The 23,335-nt window shown below is 42.2% G+C and overlaps 2 protein-coding genes across 3 annotated transcripts in view; both read left to right on the top strand.

Annotated features, from left to right (window-relative positions):
• The window catches only part of dnm3a (dynamin 3a), a 154,187-nt gene that overhangs the window by 20,187 nt on the left and 110,665 nt on the right, over positions 1–23,335 (top strand). The window contains exons 2-9 of one of the 2 annotated variants that reach the window (XM_055642254.1): positions 9,487–9,560; positions 10,950–11,099; positions 11,700–11,903; positions 13,724–13,822; positions 15,882–16,042; positions 18,657–18,799; positions 21,351–21,486; positions 22,862–22,929. In XM_055642254.1, coding sequence (XP_055498229.1) covers positions 9,487–9,560; positions 10,950–11,099; positions 11,700–11,903; positions 13,724–13,822; positions 15,882–16,042; positions 18,657–18,799; positions 21,351–21,486; positions 22,862–22,929 — 1,035 coding nt within the window. The remainder of the gene's footprint in view (positions 1–9,486; positions 9,561–10,949; positions 11,100–11,699; positions 11,904–13,723; positions 13,823–15,881; positions 16,043–18,656; positions 18,800–21,350; positions 21,487–22,861; positions 22,930–23,335) is intronic. The other variant, XM_055642255.1, reaches the window with a different exon arrangement.
• LOC129701186 (histone H2AX-like) lies at positions 5,066–5,449 on the top strand. The gene has a single exon (XM_055642262.1). The coding sequence runs from the start codon at positions 5,081–5,083 to the stop codon at positions 5,447–5,449; it is 369 nt and encodes a 122-aa protein (XP_055498237.1). The 5' UTR covers positions 5,066–5,080.

Below are 23,335 nucleotides of genomic sequence, written 5' to 3'. Positions count from 1 at the left end.
ATGATTTTTAAATCTAATTTACATCAATTTATAGGCCAAATGGAAGGAATTTAGTGTTCAATTGCTGTAAATTAAAGTCCATTTAAATCGGCTTTCCAGTGGGTTCCTGTGAACGCGCTGGTTTAGAACGTTCACATTGCGCTGGATTTGTGCCCTCAAATGCCCAGAAAAATACTGCGGGATATAAAGAGCCCAAAATGAACTACTCTCTATAGTAAACTTTGTATAAAGGGGTCTTAAGAAGCCCCTTTTAATGTAAAAATAATTGTACAGGCCTTTAATTGTTTGCTTTATAAAACCCTGGGGCGCCTGCGAGGAGGATGCGGAGTGAGAGAGTAAGAGGAGATTTACTAAATGTACTCTAACTATTTTACAGAGAAAGCCATAAAAACTAATAATTTACCTTTTGCGACAGGGGTCTTTCAGCGATTTTTTTTTAAAATGATTTAGACAGAGTTTGACGTGAAAATTTTCGATGAGAGTAGCCTAGTAAAAAAGGCGTTTTGAGAATTAAGGGACCCTCTAAACATGCGGGGGAAATCACACACAGAGGGGTGGTGGCAGATGCTCAGCCACGGTGGTGGATTCAGGTAGGTTTTTAACATACCTATTCACTGGACGCAGAAAAAGCGTTTGATCAAGTAGAATGGGATTATATGATTAAATGTGTTGCAAAAATTCCAGGGTCGAGAGAACTGTTCGCATGCTGAAATTGTTATATGGTTATATGGTTATAAACCCACGGCTAGAATACTAACTAATAATATACTATCCACGAAATTTGAATTATCAAGGGGTAATAGACAAGGATGTTCACTATCACCACTGTTATTTGCTTTGGTAATTGAACCCCTTGCTGAAAAAATAAGAACACACCCGGATATTTATGGTTACAATACAAAACACTCAAATAACATAATATCTTTATACGCCGATGATGTACTATTGTACATCACAAAACCACAAATTAGTATACCAAACATATTAAATTTAATTGAGGACTGGATCCTTCTCAGGATATAGAATAAACTGGAACAAAAGTGAAATTATTATGATAAAACCCAAAGACTCAACACACCTCCGGAAATTCCCCTTTAAAATAGCCACAGAAAAATTCAAATATATGGGAATTGAAATGACTAGAAACTACCATATGTTTAAAGCCAATTATAATCCCTTGCTTAAGAAACTAAATACTTTGATTACATTCTGGAAAACACTTCCGATGTCCCTAATAGGCAGAATAAACGCTATAAAAATGATCTTTTTTACCTCAAATCCTATACCTATTTCAATCAATACCTATATATCTCCCAAAAAAGTTTTTCAAAAAATTGGACTCGGACATTACAAATTTTATATGGGATTATAAATCCCATAGAATACAAAGAGCACACCTTAATAAACGAAAAGAGTTGGGTGGTCTAGCGCTCCCTAACTTTATGTATTATAATTGGGCAGTAAATATTAAAAATATGATTCACCTGCTGGACAATTCTGCCCAGCAGGTGGACTGGATTGTAATGGAAAGAGAGGACTGCTCTCCGTGTAATATAGGAGCGACTCTCCTCTCACCAATACATCTGAATAACAAAAATTATAATAAAAATCCAATTATACATAGCACAATTAGAACATGGAAACAAATAAAACAGAATCTAAAATTAAGAAACCTATCTCTTTTAATACCAATAGTTAATAATCCATCGTTTAAACCATCAATTATAGACAAATCATTTATACAATGGGAAAGAATGGGAATCAAAACGCTCGGAGATCTGTATGAATTGGGAAAATTACTATCATTTCAACAACTACAACTGAAATATAATTTGAAAAATAATCAATATTTTAAATATCTTCAAATTCGTGATTACCTGAAAAAATACACAAAGGAGTATCATAATATGCCTACAGACTTACTGGATGAAGCAATGAAGACAAAGGCGGAATCAGCGAATCTAATATCGTACTTATATAACATCACCTTAAATATAGAAATACCCACAATTGATGGAATTAGAAGAGACTGGGAACAAGAATTAGCTATAAACATTTCAAAAGAGAGCTGGGATAATCACTTATTACGGGTGCATAAATGTTCGACCAAAGTACGACATACTCTCATCCAATTCAAAACCTTACGTAGACTATATTATTCAAAAACTAAAATAAATAAACTCTTCCCTAATGTCTCACCCATCTGTGATAAATGTCTGTGTCAAGAAGCTACCATAGCACATTCTTTTGTTTTTTGTACAAAAATACAAAAATTCTGGAATGAAATATTTGACATCTTTACAAAATTAATTAAAATAAAACTGGTACCAAAACCAGAATGGATTATTTTTGGAATATCGGGTAACCCTGAACTAAACGTGTTTCAGAAGAATTTACTCAATTACGGGCTAATAATGGGAAAAAAGCTTATACTTAAATTCTGGAAAAATGCGCCTACACCAACAATAAAAACGTGGATATCAAATATGTTTGAAACACTACATCTGGAAGAGATGAGATTCCTCTTAGCAGGCAAACCAGACCACTTCCAAAAGACGTGGTCTACGTTTTTGGAACTATTACAAGCGGCCTTGGTTTTTGCACATTTGTAAGTCTGGGGCTGTTTATGCTAAAATATATAAATTGTTCATACACTTTGTGAAATATTGGTCTTCTAATTTAAGGAATGATTTTAATACTCAACACATTTGATACATACTCGGGAGGTCATTTTGAGAGGGCTAGAGGGGGTTCTCACATTACATTGTACTCACATGAAGCATTGTTTCAAGAGTTGGCAGATTTATCATGTTCTCCAAGATATTGAGGGAGCATTTCAGTTATATTGTAGAATCACACTTACATTTTTTCACTGTTGTGGTGGCAGTATTTATGCTTGGATGTAATGGAATGCAAGTTTTCTTTTCTCTATTGCAAGGCATCTTCTTAAGCTCTTCATCCCAGTTTCTTCCATTTTCACCTCTATTAATAAGAGTGAGAATTTCAGACTTTCTCAATTGTGATAATCAGATTTGCTGACTTTGCTAACTTCCATCCTTTCTCTTACTGTACAAACATATAAATCTTCCCAACAACCTTAACCCCAGTCTCGCACTTTTCCCTGACCATTTCATCTCAAAAGTAGTGGAATGGGTTGCAGTATTCTAATTTACCCAGAATGATTTGGTTGTATTCCCTAATTAGTTTTTCTGTCTTGTGCAATAACAAAGCAGTCCTAGTCAAATTGCAGATGAGATCCTATTATGATGAAGATCCTTCCTTGTAATTGTTTGAGATTTTGATGCCAAACAAAATTTATCCTCTTCCAATAACTGTCCTTTGTTATGCAGTTGGTGATATTGTAGAGTCTGGAACTGTTCTTATCTCTTCCAGTTATTTCAAACAAACTTCCAACAATACCTGAAGAAGGGTTTCGGCCCGAAACGTTGCCTATTTCCTTCGCTCCATAGATGCTGCTGCACCCGCTGAGTTTCTCCAGCTTTTTTGTGTACCTTCCAACAATACCTATTTTTTCTCACTCCTTCGCTGCTATCTCCATTATCTTCCAAGCATATCCCTGGGCTTCATTACTGATCTATATACCTGTACTGCTTCTTTGCAACATCATCCATCAATTCCTCAATTTAAGGATCATCGACGGTCACTCAAAACGAGTATGACTGTCCTCTGCACTCCATAGGGTCGTCTACTTGTGGGTCTGCAGATGTCTGTAGAGGCCGATCTGCGATCCACACACCTTGGTGCAACGTGGGCAGTGGAGACTGGAGGTGGTTGGTAGTCGTCCTGCCCCCTTTTCTCTCTCCTTATGGTGCTGTCGCATTGTCTCTGGACACGGCGTAATTCCATTTTGTGAAGTGCAGCTCCTTCCTGCACGGATTTCCTCCAGGAACACCTGTCCTGCAATGCAATGTGCTCCCAGTTGCTTGATATGGTGTGGAATTTCTTCAGACTGTTCTTGATGTTGTCCTTGAAGCGTTTCTTTGGCCAGCTGGGGGCTCGCCGACCTTCCTTCAATTGAGAGTACAGGATTTGTTTATGGAGACGTGTGTTGGACATGCGGATGACATGGCCAGTCTATCGAAGTTGGTGCTGCATTATTGTGGTGGTAATACTGGTTATTGTTGGCTTCCTCCAAAACGCTGATGTTGGTGCGTTTCTCCTCCCAGCTGATCCTCAGAATCTTTTGTAAGGACCTTTGATGGTATTGTTCCAGGGCTCTCAGGTGCCTTCTGTAAGTGGTCCATGACTCGGCTCCATACAACAGGGTGGAGAGGACAACGACTCTGTAGACCAGCAGTTTTGTTTGAGCCTTCAGGTCTCGGTCTTCAAAGATTATTTTCCTGAGTCTGGCATAGGCTCTGCAGGCACAACTCAGGCGATGGTTGACCTCAGAGTCGATGTCAACTTTTGAGGAAAGAATGCTGCCAAGGTAGGGGAAGTGGTCAACGTTTTCATGAGTGGTGTTGTCCACATTTATAGTGGGCTGGGTAGACGGCTGGTTGGGTGGAGGTTGATGTAGGACCTGGGTCTTCTTGATATTTAAGGCTGGGCTCATGGCTCTGTATACCTTGGCAAAGACATTCAGGATGCTCTGAATTAAAGGATTGATGCTGTTGATACCCATACTTACTCCACTGCTAACTCTCCAGACTTTTCCACTGTCTGAATTATACTGGATGGTAAGCTTCATAATGGAAGCTCAAATCCATTGTTTTCATTACATTTCCTTTCTGTTTGTCAAACATCTGAAGGTGAACCGGATTGTTTACAACCTAATGTCTGCAGAGATATACCTTAGACCTTGCACCCGTACCATCACCCTGATCTGCTCTGTGACATCAGCCAAATTTGGTTATGCTTCATAATCTCAATGATGTCTATTTTAACTCAAACCTGGTTGGTGCCCATTGCACTCCTTGGGGTTACCCAAAACAGTGCTGTACTTGTTTTTGCTTCCATTGTCTCCTTCATCTACCTTCACCTCCTGACCTACGCAGACTCCCAATAAAACAGTATTTTTTTTTTTTTTCTTTTTTCTTTTCCGATTTCTGAAGCGAAGATGTCAGGAAGAGGTAAAACTGGAGGGAAATGGCGCGCCAAAACCAAGACCCGTTCTTCGCGATCTGGTTTGCAATTCCCGGTTGGTCGAATCCATCGACTGTTGCGGAAGGGCCACTATGCTGAGCGCATTGGTGCTGGCGCTCCGGTTTATTTAGCGGCGGTGCTCGAGTACCTGACAGCGGAGATTTTGGAACTAGTGGAAAACGCGGCCCGCGACAACAAGAAGACCAGGATCATCCCCCGTCACCTGGGTGAGGAGCTCAACCTGTTGGGTGGGGTCACCATTGCCCAAGGTGGGGTTTTGCCCAACATCCAGGCTGTGCCGCTGCCCAAGAAAACCGGCCACCCCAGCAAACTTTACATCTAAATGATATCAACAAACCTAATTTGACACAAAAGTCCCTTTTAAGAGTCACTAAATACATACTGAAAGAGTATTAAAAAAACAAAAAAAACAAACAAATAAATAAATAAATAAATACTACTTGATTTGAAATCTTGATTTCTGCTTTCATATCCCTCCATAGATTTTGGAGGACCATAGATCATTAATTAACTGTAAAGTAGAACAGAGACAAATGAGTTTATTGGTGAGATATTAAATTCATTGTGGGTTTTGATTTTTATTGCAATATACTGTATATTACTGTAGGCAACAGCTGACAGGACAAAACAAAAGGAGATGGAGTTGATTATAGGGGACTATTTTAAATTTGAATAAATAGGAATAGTTTTTGAATGGTGATAAATTAGATGCTGTGAAGAAAAAGGATTCTTGTTCTTTGGCATTTGCTTGGGACGAAGAATGACCTGCATCTGCTCTGATTCTGTGGATTGTGTGGTGCTGATGGAACCAATATGGAAGCTGTAATCTCTACCACAGGTGGGGCAGCACATGACTGATGGAGTGGGCGGATGAGTAGTTTGTGAGGTGGTGCATCCCTTCTGCTGCTTTTGCAGGGCAGATGCCCTGTCTTCCCAATATATGAATTTGAAGTTCTCACAACTATCTCCAACATCTTCTTTCCATTTGAGAAGTCGTGTGGCAGGGATTCACAAGACTCAGTGAGGCAATGCGCCACAGAGCCAAACAAGGATGGACCCCGCGGTTTGCCCGCAACTCCGCCTGGTTCGCTGCTGCGAATGGAGGACCCGGTGGGCCACTGCCTGAAAGGGAAGCTCAGAAGCTGCCGAGCCTGACCCCAAAGACTGGAGAGTCGAAGAGGAGGGAGTTACTGGCAACGATGAACATGAGGAGTGGGCTAGCACGAGAGGGTATTGCCTCCATCGCCTTTAAGTTTGTCTGCAGAACATAGAAGAGGAATGTCGGTTCACGGGCCATGCCGATCAAGGGTAGCAGAGGAGACCCTGCAGCAGCCTGGGACTTACCTGGATCGGGGGGCTCCAGTACACCCAGCAAGTGAACTTCTTTTTTGTAAATAGCACCAAAATATGGCAACTGTGCATGTGAGAGCTATGCAAAAAATGAATTCCACTATGCAGTGCATAGGTGACAAAGAACCATTGATCCATTGATTCAACCATTGGATGTTGCATTTTCTCAAGGAAACTTTGAGCACTTCTTTCAATTGTTATCTTCCTGGTAATCCCTTCCATGACGTAACCTGGAATAGATTTTCAGGAGCCTTCTTTGTACAAACTTCTTTGTATAAAACTCCAGCACAGAATGGCTAACCTCACATTGAGAACGTTTCAGAATGAATGCTTTTGATAAGAACATTTGAGATCAATTTTTTTCTCCCTTAAAAGAAGGGACTATTGATTTTGTGTTTTCTTAAGTGCACAATTCATTGCAGAAGTAGCCCATTCAGCCCATCGAGTCTTTTCCACCACTATCATCTATCTTGTCACCTAGCAACACAACATCTCTAAATAATACTAAAAGTCTTCCTATTGTTTGTGTTTGTGTCCACAATGTGAATGTGTCTCTGTGTTAATCTGTTTTTCCTATCTTCTTCCAAATGCTAGGCCACAGTCTTCCCATTTTCACACATCCTACTTACATTTTTCCCGTTGTGGCAATAAACATCTTCCCGTCGCAATCACACCTATATTTTCGAAGCTATTAATCCTTTAAATTTAAAAAACAGCCCCAAAAACTAAAAAAAAATCATAATGACGACACAATGCACTCACAAGGCAGGATGGCCCACTCCGGGAGGGAGGGGCACTCCAGTGCTCCAACGGCAGCAGACACACGGGGACATAAACTTGGCAACGTCCCCATCAGCTGCAGCGGAGTTGGGGACAGTCTGGTCCCTCCGTCCTCCCAGAGTCACTGACCGCGTTGCACTGGCACCGGACCCGACCCCCACCCCGGGGTAATTCACCCGACCTCCACACCGGGGTGATTTACCCCCCTGACCCCCACACGAGGTGCTTCACCCCCCCGGACCCCGATCCCGGTATTATTTCACTATGCCTAGGATTGTAGTTTGTCTCATATAAGATTAAAATGAATAAATATTTGGCAATTTTACTTTTAAAGATAACTAGACCAAGTGCAGACCCGTTGGGTCTGCTCCCCCAATGGTGTGATTCCCCAACCCAATATTCCACCATGCACCCGTCTCCTCCAACGGAACTGAACCCGTTCCCAAATGTAAGATCCCAGCACTCCCCTGCCCCCCTGCAGCAGTTCCAATTGCAATACCAATTGGCCCTTCCCCTCCTGTTGAAGCACTTGCTGTGATATCCCATTGAGGTGAAAAGTTCAGAGTGTTCCTGTCTTGCAACTTTGTTTTGAAGTGTGTTGGAAGCTGATAGGAAGGAGCAGCGAATCAAAAGGAAGAAAGGCAGCCGGACAGACGGACGGCAGGCGGCAGCCACAGACTTTTATATAATAACTAGACCAAGTGCACACCCAATGGTGTGATCCCCCAACCCAATATTCCACCATGCACCCGTCTCCAACGGAACTGAACCCGTTCCCAAATGTAAGATTCCAGCACTCCCCTGCCTCCCTCAGCAGTGGATTGAAAACAAATTCCAATTGCACCTCCCCTGCCTGCTGCAGCAGTTCCAATTGCAATACCAATTGGCCCTCCCCCTCCTGTTGAAGCACTTGCTGTGATATCCCATTGAGGTGAAAAGTTCAGAGTGTTCCTGTCTTGCAACTTTGTTTTGAAGTGTGTTGGAAGCTGATAGGAAGAAGTGTATTGGGCATTGTGACATCACACGATGGAACGAATCAAAAGGCAGAAAGTCAGCCGGACGGACGGACGGCAGGCGGCAGCCACAGACTTTTATATAATAACTAGACCAAGTGCAGACCCGTTGGGTCTGCTCCCCCAATGGTGTGATCCCCCAACCCAATATTCCACCATGCACCCGTCTCCTCCAATGGAACTGAAGCCGTTCTCAAAAGTAAGATTCCAGCACTGCCCTGCCTCTTTAAAAAAAAATCTAATGGCACCTCCCCTGCCTGCTGCAGCAGTGAAAAGTTCAGTGTTCCTGTCTTGCAACTTTGTTTCGAAGTGTGTTGGAAGCTGACATGTAAATGGAGAAGCCTGTTTAGTTTTGAAATACTTGGGGGCGGGAGGGGGGGGGAGAAGGATTTGATTAAAAACGTGTACTTCAACACGACGAAATGAAATGAGGAGCGGATACTTAGAAATAAAAGCAAAATCTCTACCGAAATGGAAAATATCTCGGAGATTGAGCGTCTAGATTGGGCGTGGCAATGAATCAAAGGAAGAAATGCAGGCGGCAGCCGTACATGCAAATGAATCCATTCCGATTGGACATCTGCGAGCATCGGCCATTCCGATTGGACATCTGCGAGTATCGGGCACGAATCGAAAGGCAGGAAGGGCGCCGGTCGGCAGTCGGTCGGAGGAGACTTGGATGGATGGATGGATGGATGGATAATGGATGATGGATGGATGGATGGATGGATGGATGGATGATGGATGGAGGATGGATGGATGATGGATGGATGGATCCATGGATGGATGGACAAATGGATGGATGTCAAATCCTACAAATTGAAACCGCTTTTTCACACTTTAATGTTGCCTGGACAAGAATAAAGATGACCACATGAGGGCAGCAAAAATGTAAATTACACAGTCGAGGAAACAAATCCCTTCAATATTCTGACACCTTTAAAATCAATTTTCCTTTTATAAAATGATTTTTTAAATTTTAAATGAAACTTTTTGTATTTATTAAAAAGGTAAATAACTCAGCATGAATGTTATGCTCGTGATGAATGCAAAAAAATTAACATTGAATTCTCCAATTGTAGGTATCCTCTAACAACAACCCCCACTCCCTTTTCCTTCTCAGTTCTTGGTGGTGTAAATATTGCTACAGCTTTATTTTTTTCAAAGATCTTTTCTGGTAAAATGAAAATCTTTTTTTATTCTCTTTCAACATTAGGGATTTTCTTCCTCGAGGACCAGGCATAGTGACTAGACGCCCTCTGGTTTTGCAACTGGTTAATTCCCCTACAGGTAATATTAGTTTTATTATTGAATATTAGCTTTTTTTTGTCAAGTTCAAGATTGTTACCAGATGCAACAAAATGATTGCCAGCAGGCTGGAATCTAGAATATGATTTTGTCTCCCTATTGCTCATCAAGATGAAGGTGACAGCTTTACGCACTTTGAAATAAAAAAGCTACACAAGAAAATCTCTGCAAGCTGGTCAGCATGTGGAGAGAGATGTATTGCAGACCACCAGAACTGGTAAAAGATAAAGCTGATTGTGCTGCTGCTTCACATGTTTGATCCTGACCTCCATGTGAAGTTTGCATGTTCTCCTTGTGACAGTGTGGGTTTCCTCTGGGTGTTCCGGTTTATGGAGAGGATACGAAAGTGGGATAGCATAGAGCTAGAGTGAGGGGGTTGGTGTGGATTCGATGTGCCGAAGGTACTGCTGTATCCATCAATCGACTCAGCTGCAGCCAATGGTCTGTGAAAGGGTGGAAAGCAAATGAAATTAAAGGACAAAATTATCTTTTACTTTCAGGAACTGATTGAGACAGCATTAACATTCTTTGCTTAGAGTTTGTTCCACATCTTCACTTCTATGAGACAGACGGGTTCAATTGTTAATTTACAAATAAAATGATCTCTTTCGGTATTTTGATATTGTCGTCTTTACTCGAAGAGCAATTTATATAACTTGTACAAAACACAAAGTGTTGGAGTAACTCGGCGGGCCAGGGAGCATCTGTGGAAGAACGATTAGCAACTTTTTGGGTCCCCTCTTGAGTCTGAAGAAGGGTATCATCACCTATCATTGCCTTCACAGATGCTGCCTGACCTGTTGAGTAATTGCCACACTCCGTGGTTTCCTCAACATTCTAGCATCTGCAGATTTTCACTGAACTGTATGCAAAAAATGGATTTGGGTGCACCTAGGTATAGGTGACAATAAAGTTTAGTTTATTATTGTTACATGTACTGATGTACAATGAAAAGCTTTTGTTGTGTACTACACATGATTACCTTCAAACCGTGTGCAGTATACAGATAAAAGGTACAACATTTTAGCGCAAGATAAAGTCCGATTAAAGATAGTTCAAAGGTCTCCAATGAGATAGATGGGAGGTCAGGATCGCACCCTAGCTCGTGATAAGGCAATTCAGTTGCCTGATAGCAGCTGGGAAGAGTATCCTTGAATCTGGAAGTATGTGTTTTCACACTTCTGTACCTCTTGCCAGAGGGTAGACAATGGAGTGACCGGGGTGAGACTGATCCTTGATTATGCTGGTGGCTTTGCCGAGGCAGCGTGAAGTGTAGATGGAGTCAATGAACCATTGAACCATCATTGTGTGTCTCTCTTATATAACTTGAAAATATGTTTTGCTATTAACTGTATTTTAATTTTGTTATAGAATATGCTGAATTTCTACATTGTAAAGGAAAAAGGTTTACTGATTTTGAAGAAGTGTGCCATGAAATTGAATTAGAAACGGACAGAGCAACTGGAACAAACAAAGGGATTTCATCAATACCCATTAACCTGAGAATCTACTCTCCAAATGGTGTGTAGAAAGATGAAGTATAACTTTTTTTCCCATGTACATTAAGATGACTGCTCACTGATTCCATACGACAATTCTGTACAAACGAACACATTTGGGAGAGATGATGCCATTTGTAAGGGAAGTGCTAAATTCTAAGCATTTAAGATGGTGGTTTGTTTATCTTCTTCTCAAACAAGTTATAATGTTCTACCAAGTTATGATTTTGTGTGTTTCTTAACTTTATAGAACAGTGACGTGAAATAATGCAAATTGTATCAATTAAAAAGATACGGAACTCTTAACTGATGAAAATTAAGCACAAAATGCTAGAGTAACTCAGCAGATCATACATGTCTGGAGAACATGGATAGGTAATGATTCGAGTCAGTCTGTCGAAGGGTCCCGACCCGAAACATCACCTATCCATGTTTCCACGAAATGCTGCCTGACCCACTGAGTTACTCCAGCACGTTATGCTACATTGGGTATAAAAGTAGCATCTGCAGTCCTTTTTATTACAACTGACGATATAGATCTGAAACAAGGGAAACTTAGTTCTGCTGTTGCATTAATAAGAACAGTAACAGCTATTTATCCTCCTGTTTTGTTTTTTTACAGTGCTAAACTTGACCCTAATTGATTTACCCGGCATCACAAAAGTGCCAGTAGGAGATCAACCAGCAGATATTGAGTACCAAATCAGGGACATGATAATGCAATTCATCAGTCGCGAAAACTGTCTTATTCTGGCTGTAACACCAGCTAACACAGACTTGACCAATTCAGATGCACTAAAGTTAGCGAAAGATGTTGATCCCCAAGGTAAGAGATTTTTTCCCCCACCCGTAATGCTTAACTTTTAACGTTTAGCTTGCCTAGCAATTATTGTTTTTATAAATAGACATTTGGTTTAGTTTCGAGTTACAGCGTGGATCCAGGCCCTTGCCCGCACCCACAAGAGATCCCCGCACATTAACACTATCTTATACACACTAGGGATAACTTACACTTATACCTAACCAATTAACCTACAAATCTGTACCTCTTTGGAATTTGGGAGGAAACGGAAGATCTTGGAGAAATCCCGCGCGGTCACAGGGAGAACGTACAAATTCCGTACAGGCAGCACTTGTAGTCAGGATCGAACCCGGGTCTCCGGTCTGCAAGCACTGTAAGGCAGCAACTCTACCGCTGCGCCACCGTGCCACCCTTTTAACTTTTAAAACTTCAAAAAACGTTTTTAATTTTTTGATAGTGATAAAGGGATCATACATTTAAACACAAAACACAAAGGTCCCTACTGCAGAATGTCTTGACTCACTTGCTTCAAGTATAGCCAGGGCACTTGCATGGGCCTCAGCTTTTCTTGTCTTTTTGTGAGAACACTCTTTGTTCCAAACATACCCCAGCACCGTCCTCAACTCTTTCTCTGCTGCATTGGCGGTTGCATTAGGTCTGCTTCCTGCACCCATGCAGAACTCATGGACTTAATCAACTTTACTATTAACTTCCACCCGGTCTCAAGTTCACTTGGACTATCTCTGTCATCTTTCTCCCCTTTCTTGATCTCTCTGTCTCCATCGCGGGACAGATTATCGACTGACATCCATTACAAACCCACTGACCTCCACCATAACCTTAACTACACTTCCTCTCACTCTGTCTCTTGCGTGGACTCTCAATTTCTCTGTCTCTGTCACATCGGCACCTAAGATGAGGCTTTCTGTATAGAAGATCCGAGATGTCGTCTTTCTTTAGTTCATCTGGAATCCCCCCCCCATGTTTTTGTGGATGGAGCCTTCACATGCATCTCCTCTGTGTCCCACAGTTCTGTTCTCATTCCCCCTCTCCCTAGACAGAACAAGGATAGAGTTCCCTTGGTCCTCGCCTTTCACCCATCAACCTTTGCATCCAAACTGTCATTCTCTGACATTTGTGCCACTTTCAACTTGTTTCCACCACCAGTCACATTTTCAAGTCTTCACCCCTTTCCACTTTCCATAGAGAGCGTTCTCCTAGTTCTCTCCGTAACTCATTGGTTCACTCATCTCTTCCCACGCAAACCACCTCCTCCCCAGGTACTTCCCCAGCAACTGCAGAAGATGTAAAACTGATCAGTACACCTCTTTTAATTCCATCCTGGGATCCTAGCAGCCCTTCATGTGCAGTTCATCTCCTCTTTTACTTCCATCCTGGGATCCTAGCAGCCCTTCCATGTGAGATAGAGGTTCACATGTACCTCTTCCAAGCACACATGAACAAAGTAAAATTAATTTGCTGTTTGAAAGAACACAAAATGCTGAAGTCTCAGAGGGTCAGGCAGTATCTCTGGAAGATGGATAGATGGCATTTCAGGTCGGGACCCTTCTTCAGACTGCAAACATTAGACCCAGTTTGAAGAAGAGTCCTGACCTGAAATGTCGCCTATCCATGTCCTCCAGAGACTAAAGAAGGTCTCGACCCTAAACGTCACCTATACATGTTCTCCTGTGATGCTGCCAGACCTGCTGAGTTATTCCAGCACTTTGTGTTCCATGCAAGATCCCAACATCTGCAGTTCCCTGTGCCTCCATTTTCCTGCTGTCTGAAAACTGTACTTTAATTAATTACTCATTTAATAATATTTCATCTGATTTGGACAGGTTTGCGAACAATTGGTGTGATTACCAAGCTTGATCTAATGGATGAGGGTACAGATGCCAGGAATGTTTTGGAGAACAAGCTGCTACCTCTTCGCAGAGGTATTGCATATAAATAGGCCACTGTATTTGCTGCTTAATTTTCAGTGCTGAATATCTAAAGTGACATCAGTCTCATTAGTTTGAGGATAAGTGTAGTACATTCCAATACAATTTTTCTTCAACAGTACAGCTGCTAAGATGACAATCACCGTGTGTGGCCATGGTGGCGCAGCGGTATAGTCGCTGCCTTACAGGGCTTACAGCGCCAGAGAATTGGGTTCAATCACGACTATGGGTGCTGTCCGTACGGAGTTTGTACTTTCTCGCCGTGAGCGCGTGGGTTTTCTCCGAGATCTTCGGTTTCCTCTGCACTCCAAACGCACACGTATGTAGGTTAATTGGCTTGGTGTATGTGTAAATTGTCCCTAGTGTGTGTAGGATGGTGTTAATGTGCAGGGCTGTTGTGGACTGTTCGGTGTGGACTCAGTGGGCCGAAGGGCTTGTTTCCGCGCTGTATCTCTAAACTGAACTAAAAAAATTAAATATTATTTGATTAAAGAAATTAAGCTGTATCTGCCCATGCCAATATAGCACCATTTAGATCACTTACAAAGATTTCAAACTGGCTCGCAGCTTATCAGTCCTAAACAATCACATGTCAATAATTTATAAACTAATTGGTGATACATCCTGGTGGTGGAGGCATAAAGTGTATCCAGATCAGCACTTAAATTACAAAGGCATTGAAAACTACAGACCCTCAGCATTGATACAATGGGCAAAAGGGCTGTAAGACTCTATGGTTGCACCAGAGCTCATTTGTGCCAGACTGCATGTCTGACATTCAGATGTTGATTTCTTAATCATCATAAAAGAAAGCCTATCAATGCCTCTACGTGTTTAGAAGATTGAGGAGTTTCTGTATGTCTTGAATTTTTTTTGTACGGAGGACAGTGTATTGACGTTGCATTATGGCTTGGTAGGGCAACTCGAATGCCCAGGAAACAAGGAGATTACAGAGAGAGGAGGAGAACACTGCCCGGTCCATCACGGGTACTGACCTCCCTACTATTGAAGGGATCTATAGGAGGCGCTGCTTCAAAAGGCAGCCAGCATCATTAAGGACCCACCTCTCTTCCACAATCAGTCTAAAGAAGGGTCCCGACCTGAAACGTCACCTATCCATGTTATCCAGAAATGCTGACTGAACCTGACTCTGTCTTCTTTTGTAAGCCAGCATCTACAGCTCCTTGTTTCTACAATCCTTTTAGATCCTGCTAGATGTCTCAACACATTCTCATGCTGACTTGTTAGGTTTACCCTTTTGCTGTAAAGGTATCTTCCTTTTGCTGTGAAAGGAATAAATTAGAACAAGCAACTTGCGGTAAAAACGACTGAGATTGTTCTAAAAATGCAGAATCACTCGAGGAAACCTTATGCACTTACCAGAGTGAATTGAAGTCCTAAGCTTCTAAAGTTTCATCTTCACTACTTTTTCAATTGGAACCACATCTGGGCAATAAAGACATCTTGCTCAGTTTAGAGATACAGTGTGGAAACAGGCCCTTCAGCCCACCGAGTCTGCGCTGACCAACCGTTCTATCCTACACACTAGAGAGATTTACCGAAGCCAATTAACCTACAAACCCACGCATCGTTGGAATGTGGGAGGAAACTAGAGCACCCAGAGATAACTCACATGGTCACAGGGAGAATGTACAGACTCCATACAAAGTTCACCCGTGGTCATGATTGAACCTGGGTCTCTGATGCTGTAAGGCAGCAACTCTGCACTACTGTGCCACGCTCCTTAGGGGAACAAAAAGGCATGTACATTATTTATATAGCACCATTTAAATCACGTACAAAACAATTGTTTGGCTCACAGCCTGTCAGTCCTAAACGATCACATAGCAGCCAGTTTGTACACATGAAGTCTCAACAAGCTGCAGTGTTACAGATAAAAATAGATGGTCTGTTTAAATGTTTGGAAATGTTAATTGAAGGATAAATATTGGCCAGGATCTGGAGATCACTATATCGCAAGAGTAAATGTTATCCCGAAAGCACATGATAAAGAACCTTGACAATTTTCATTTTATAATTTCATGACTGTTAGGATACATTGGTATTGTCAACAGAAGCCAGAAGGATATAGAAGGAAAGAAGGACATTAAAGCAGCACTTATAGCGGAAAGAAATTTTTTCCTTTCTCAACCTGCGTATAAACACATGGCAGAACGTATGGGAACTCCATATCTCCAGAAGATCCTCAATGAGGTGAGAATTAATGTTTGGATGACATTTAGAATTGTGATAATGGTTTGGTTTGCATAGGTCTTGTTTGTAAATGCAATCCACTGTGCATATCTGCCAAAATATTTGATACTGTTTTTTAAAATTTTAATAATGAAGTGAATTATCATGTATTATGTATCCAGTATTATGAATCGTAAATTGATTTCACCGAGAATCATTGAAAATATGTATGATCTCGACTCTCATTCGCTGATGAGTCTTGAGGTGACTCCGTAATTATGTCCTAGATATACAGATCCATCCATCAAAATTACTGATGTGTACCTGTACAGACTGTATTGGGAAAGCTGTCCACAGGTTAAGGTTTCTTTTACTTTTTTTTATATTCCATTTTGAAGGCAAGGAGTTTCTTTTCAAAGCTAGTTATCTCTTTGCTGCCTTGTGCCCGCGTGTGCATGTGTACCCGCGCTTTCCTTGTTCATGACTACCACGGGTTTTTTCTTGACATATGCCTTCATTGTGTTTTTACAACTTTTCGTTTGACCACCATAGGATCTCTGGTCACGAATGAGCTGGAAGCGTGAAACTCATTTGGGGAATTGAGAGTTGGGCATATATGTTGTCCAGTGGAGTTCATCTCTGAGGATTATTGTATTAATGCTTCATCTTCCAACTTAGTGCGGAGGAGGATTTTAAAGCAGCATCATTCTGCACCTATTTTCTATGTTTCTATGGAGAAGGCAGGCACGGGTTATTGATTGGGGACGATCAGCCATGATCAAAATGAATGGCGGTGCTGGCTCGAAGGGCCGAATGGCCTCCTCCTGCATCTATTTTCTATGTTTCTATTGGTCACGGCTGACTAGGTTCTTCAGGTGATACTGGTAAAATCACCCATTTCACATCCTTAACAAAGGGATAGAGATGACAATTGAGCTGCATACCTGTATCAGACTGACTGTCCACATACCAAAGGAGACTATATGGCAATGGATGTGTTTGAAACGCTTTTAATCCGAAATGCCATCATCCATTTTGTCGATATCTTGGTGTTGTTCCATGGATCATGGTCAGAGAAGATGTGCTGAATTTGTTTCCCAAGGGAGGCACGAATACACTGGATCCCGTGCTGAGTCTCTAGGTTGTGGCTGCAGAGATAAGTGAAGCAATTGTTCCTACATCAGCCCTTGATGGTGAATTGTGCAGTGTTATTTCGCTTCGCAATGTAGAAACAAGGAACTGCAGATGCTGGTTAATGCACATAAAGACACAAAGTGCTGGAGTAACTCAGCAGGTCAGGCAGCATCTCCAGAAAACATGGATAGGTGACGTTTTGGGTCGAGACCCCTTCTCTTAATGTTGGATTAAAATTTGATGCTTAGGTTGGTTTATGTAAGGAGATGCATCATAGTCTGGATGTCACTTGTTGGGTTCAAGCATGGCAGAATTATTAGTGTGTTGCAGGTCATTGATAAATATCCTGGACATTTTGACCTTGAATATAGGCTTGAAGATTAAAGAATCCACCTTCTTCACTTTTCTTCAGTCAGTTCTTATAGGAGCATATTCTACTAAGATAGGGTAATAAGATAATGGTGAGCAAGGTTAAAATGATTATATCCCCCTTGACCCGATTTGGCGTGATGAAGGGGTCCATCTTTGAATCATTGTGACAAATACTACAAGTGATCTGATCAGACAGAAGCCTCAGATTATCTTTATTAAATTCCCTTCATAACGGTTTAGAAACCTTTTTAGATATTCATTTTAAATCTGATTTGTCCTTTTTTTAATGCTAGCCTACCAATAATTTTCACAGACATATGCAGCTTTTCTTTATCTTTGGCTGAATTTAATCCTGGTGCAGAAAGATGAAAATGTAATGCATCATGTAGTTTTTCTGTACAGTATTTACTTTCGTGGCCATGTTCAACAACTATATCTTTGTTAAATTAACATGTTTAGCTTGAATTTCATTGCAACATTGTTGTTCTAGAATTCTAACGGAAGAGCAAGACATTCATTGCACCTCCACTTTATTATGTAACTAGGCTACGTGGGACCCGTTGGGTCCCAGTCACACGGGAGGCCTGGTCCCCCCCAACGCAACCCATTCCCCAACGCAATATTCCACCACTCACCTGTTCTTCCAACGCAAACCATTCCCCCGAAGCAATGTTCCACCACTGCGGAGGGGATGTGGGGAAGGGGGGTGTGTGGGTGAGGGGGGGGGTTGTGGGTGTGGGGGGAGGGGGGTGTTGGGGAGTAGTGGTGAGGGTAAGGGGCTTTGTGGGGGGGGCGTGTGGGGGGGGGATGGGGGGAGGGGGTGTGGGGGATGGGGGGTGTTCGGGAGGGGATGTGTGGGGGGAGGGGGATGGGGGGGGGGGGGAGGAGGAACCTTCAAAACCTTCATAACTTTTGTACTGTTTCACCGATCGGAACAAAACTTATTTGACTTGCAGCAGAGGAGAATGGTGAGTAAGGTGGCATCGCTGTGGGGGATCGTTTTCGTGCAAATTTAATTACAACGCAAACAGGAAGTGGTCAAGATGAGAGTTTTAGTAATATATAGATATGTTATAATTTGTTAATGTTTCAATAGGGTTTTGAATGTTCATTGTCTTTTATTTTGCAGCAACTGACCAACCACATTCGGGAGATTCTCCCAGTGCTGCGAGACAAGCTGCGGAGGCAGTTATCATCTTTAGAAAAGGAGGTGGCAGAGTTTAAGGACTGCCGACCTGATGACCCTGCCATAACAGCCAAGGCTCTCTTGCTGTACGTTACGCGCTCTCAACTTATTGTTAAGCATCTTTGTTTGAAGTATAATGTGGATTGTCTGGGAAAATTCTGGGAACTACTTGTGTCATATTAGCTTGAATCTGCATGCTTTCAAAACAGTAGAAACGAGGAAATTCAATTCAATGAAATTCATTGCAAATTCAATTTAATGAGAATTTATTGACACATCAAAGATGGAGCCTGCCTGTGGTGACAGTTTGCCAGCAGCTCAACAGAAGAGGATTATTCATAGCTTCTCTCAACTCACCTTGATCAGAGAAACGGTAGAAATCGGCGCAGAAACGGACAAACTGCTAGTGCACTTGAAGGCAATAGTGATATTGCGATCTCCCGCAGCTGCGGGAGCCCCCGACTGCAAACGTTCCCTCAATCGCTGGAGAACACCCGACCCGACTGAGGATCACAGGTACTGTACCTGGAAACACCGGAAAGACCTCCCGTGCCGATGGGCAGGATCTCCCAGGAACTGGAGCTGCTGGAGCTGCAACGGAGCTGGTGCTGGTGTCTGCAAGGGAATCCCCGTTCCAGCGCAGGTTCACAGAAACAGCAGGTACAGTAAGCACAGTACCTGGAAACAATGGAGAGGCCTCCATTGTGTCTGGAAACGTGGCCAACGGGAGGACTTCAGGTCAGACAGAAGCACAGGGGACTTTGACCCACCTCTCCCTACCCATCGTCCTAGCCAATGTACAGTCCTTTGAAAATAAAGTGGAGGACTTAAGGGCAAGGCTGCTTTATCAAAGGGAGCTGAGGGAATGCTCTGTGTTGTGTTTCACAGAGACATGGCTCACCCCCAGCTCCCCAGACTCAACAGTCCAACCTGAAGGTTTCTCCATCCATTGCATGGACCGTACACTGGCATCTGGGAAAGGGAGAGGAGGGGGCATCTGCCTCATGGTCAACTTTGCGTGGTGCTCAGACGTGGCCATCCTATCCAACTCCTGCTCTTCACACAGGGAACACCTGGCTGTGAAGTGCTGTCCCTTCTACCTACCGAGGGAATTCATCTCCATCATCCTGACCGCGACCTACATCCCTCCTCAGGCAGACCTCCATCTGGCACTGGGGGAGCTGCATGCCGTGGTCAACAACCAGACGGCTTACCCCGAGGCGTTTACCATCATAGCCGGGGATTTCAACAAAGCCAACCTGAAGAAATCGCTCCCTAACTTCCACCAATATGTCTCCTGCAGCACCAGAGAATCAAACACCCTCGACCACTGCTGCACGACCATCAAAGACACCTATCGCTCTATCCCTCGCCCTCACTTCGGTAAATCTGACCATACTGCGGTGCTGCTTCTTCCTGCCTACAGGCAGCAATTGAAGAGCATACCCCCAGAGGTGAGGGCTGTACAGAGCTGGTCGGGGAAGGCGGAGGAACAACTCCAGGACTGTTTGGAGTCTGTAGACTGGGCAATGTTCATGGACTCGGCAACGGACCTGAATGAATACGCCACAGTTGCTACACACATCATAAAGAAACGTGTGGCTGGAACTGCAGATGCTGGTCAATACACAAAAGGACACAAAGTGCTGGAGTGACTCATCGGGTCAGGCAGCATCACAGGAGAACATGGATAGGTGACGTTTCGGGTCGAGAACTTCTTCAGTTTGAAGAAGTATCATGACCAAAAACGTCACGTATGAGTTACTCCAGTATTTTGTGTCCTCTTTCAAAACTGTATATTTTAAACGGAATATTGATTACTTCTCCAAATTAATAAAGAACGAAATTTATTATTGCAGACAAATTTCAACATAAAATAAATGACATTCTAATATTACATAAAAGCTCTCTAAGAAATGTTATCTCAGTCCACTAGTTCCAGCAGATCTTTGGGATGGGTAACTTCAGGTTCTGCGCAATACAGTCAAAGATGATGCATGGATGGAGAAACCTCCGTTCCTGTGAATCTATTTGTTCACTTGGTTAGATCAGAGCAAATTAATTTTCTCGCCACCGTTCCTATACCTTGATATCCACGCATAACACAAGATCTGTCAATCACCAGTATAAGTGTCCATTATTACTAAACTAAATTAAAATGATTGCTTTCACCCAAGTTTTCATTTATTTCCTTAAGATAGAGAAGAGTGGTACATAGGCAGGCAAGATGTTTTTATTAGCCAAGACTGTTTGGAAGCTTAGGGGTGCACGGTGGTTCAGCGGTAGAGTTGCTGCCTTACAGCACCAGAGACCTGAGTTCAATCCTGACTACAGGTACTGTCTGTATGGATTTTAAACGTTCTCCCCCATGACTGCGTGGGTTTTCCACGGGTGCTCCAGTTTCCTCCTATAACATGCAGGTTTGTAGGTAATTGACTGGTAAAGATTGTAGATTGTCCCTAATATGTAAGATAGTGGTGTACGGGGATGGCGGGTTGACGTGAACTCGGGGGACGAAAGGGCCTGTTTCCGTGCTGTATCTCTAAACTAAACTAAACTTTTAAAAAGTGTGCCATAGACTCGTCAGTAATTATTAACTACCAATCAGAAATTATTTTCTTCCTTTCTAACAATCAGGATGGTAAAACAGTTTTCCGTGGATTTTGACAAGAAAATCGAAGGATCAGGCAATCAAGTGGATACGGCAGAATTATCAGGTGGAGCAAGGATCAACAAAGTTTTCCATGAACGATTTCCTTTTGAGCTGGTAAAGGTATAACTCTTACCAATCTCATTCTACTTATGTTATTGCAGTGAAACCATCAGAAAAGTAAAATATTGAAGTGATCAGTGGATTTCTGGGCCTTGAGTCATGTAACAAGGAAATCTCCTGAATGTCATAAAACTCAGATTCAGATTCAGATTCAGATTCAATTTTAATTGTCATTGTCAGTGTACAGTACAGAGACAACGAAATGCATTTAGCATCTCTCTTGAAGAGCGACATAGCAAACGATTTGAATAAATAATATAAGTTGCCCGTGCCCGGGGGGGGGGGGGGGTGTTGATTGCAGTCACCGAGGTACGTTGTTGAGTAGAGTGCCAGCCGCCGGGAAGAAGCTGTTCCTTGACCTGCTGGTTCGGCAACGGAGAGACCTGTAGCGCCTCCCGGATGGTAGGAGGGTAAACAGTCCATGGTTGGGGTGAGAGCAGTCCTTGGCGGTGCTGAGCGCCCTCCGCAGACAGCGTAGAGAAACTGTAGAGATATGCAGCATTGAAAACTGTCTATATTGTCTACTAGCTTGAATAAGTAAACATTTATCCCTCTCTAATATATTGATAGCCTTGAACCTTGGCATCAAAACCTACCTAATTTTGCACTGAAAGCACTAATAGACTCAACTATCATCCCAGGTTCCAGAAGTCTCTCGAAACAAAGAAACATTTTCAAAAATAATTAACAGTAATTTATTTAGTTGTAAATATACTGTGAAGAGAAGAATATTAACCATAACAAATTAACTTAAAAATGTTGGCACGAGGAACTGCTGATGCTGGTTTAGAAAGAAAAGGACACAAAGTGCTGGAGTAACTCAGCGGGTCAGGCAGCGTCTCTGGAGAACATTGATAGTTGCCATTTTGGGACAGCTGAAGAAGGCTCCCGACACAAATATCTCTTATCTAAGTTCTCCAGAACTGTGAGCCTTTTTTTTTTAACTTAAAAATGTATTTGATTCCAAATCTTTAATCATCAGCAAATGTTTGTATTGACAAAAATTATTAAATATTAGTAATAATGGACCACTGGATACCCGGCTATGTAATCATCGACAAATTGATGAATGACAGTAAATGCATGTCCTGTCTCTATTTCTCTTAAGATAGCAGAATTGTATAAAAACATGCATGTTAAACATTATCTGTTTATAACAGCAAGTCATTTGCAGCTCAAAGGCTTAGGAAGCTCAGATCGAGAGACTTCATTCTTATGTTACTAGTGTCTGTAGTTTATTAAATCATGTGCAAACGGATATCTTATATAATAACTGCAACGTCAAGCATTCGTAAATTTGAAGGTTAATAATGCCTCATAGTCACAGCTTCTTCTGGCGTGAGGACAATAAATGATTTATTTTTAATTTCTGTAGATGGAGTTTGATGAAAAAGAACTACGACGAGAAATTAGCTTCGCTATTAAGAATATCCATGGTATCAGGCGAGTTGCTTTCAAAGAGTGATTTTGATCTTTCAGTTTAACCTGTAATACAGAAGAAATGAAAATTGTGTATTTAGTCTACACGTCGTCCTTTGCATGCTTACTGCTGCTTTGAGCCTGTAACACATAACTAAGTAATAATGTTGCAGTATCAACATTGTAAATAAAATACATTAACTATTTTGATTTATTTCACTTGTCGGACGTTTTGCCATCACCACAGTTGCAAGGAAAATAATTCCACTGTTCGCATCCTTGTATCCCTTCGTTATCAGCTCTTCCCCAGCCAACAATGGGCCATTATCGGTTTCACCCTTACTTGGTCATCTGTTGTCAGCCCTGCCTTTTCTTGCCTCCAGTTCCCTCCCATCTACTTTCAGTCCAAAGAAGGATCCCGACCCAAAAT

The sequence above is a fragment of the Leucoraja erinacea genome, chromosome 10 (assembly GCF_028641065.1).
Source record: "Leucoraja erinacea ecotype New England chromosome 10, Leri_hhj_1, whole genome shotgun sequence".
Classification (NCBI taxonomy): domain Eukaryota; kingdom Metazoa; phylum Chordata; class Chondrichthyes; order Rajiformes; family Rajidae; genus Leucoraja; species Leucoraja erinaceus.
The sequence above is the reverse complement of the archived record's forward strand: the minus strand, read 5'-3'. Positions and strand labels throughout refer to the sequence as shown.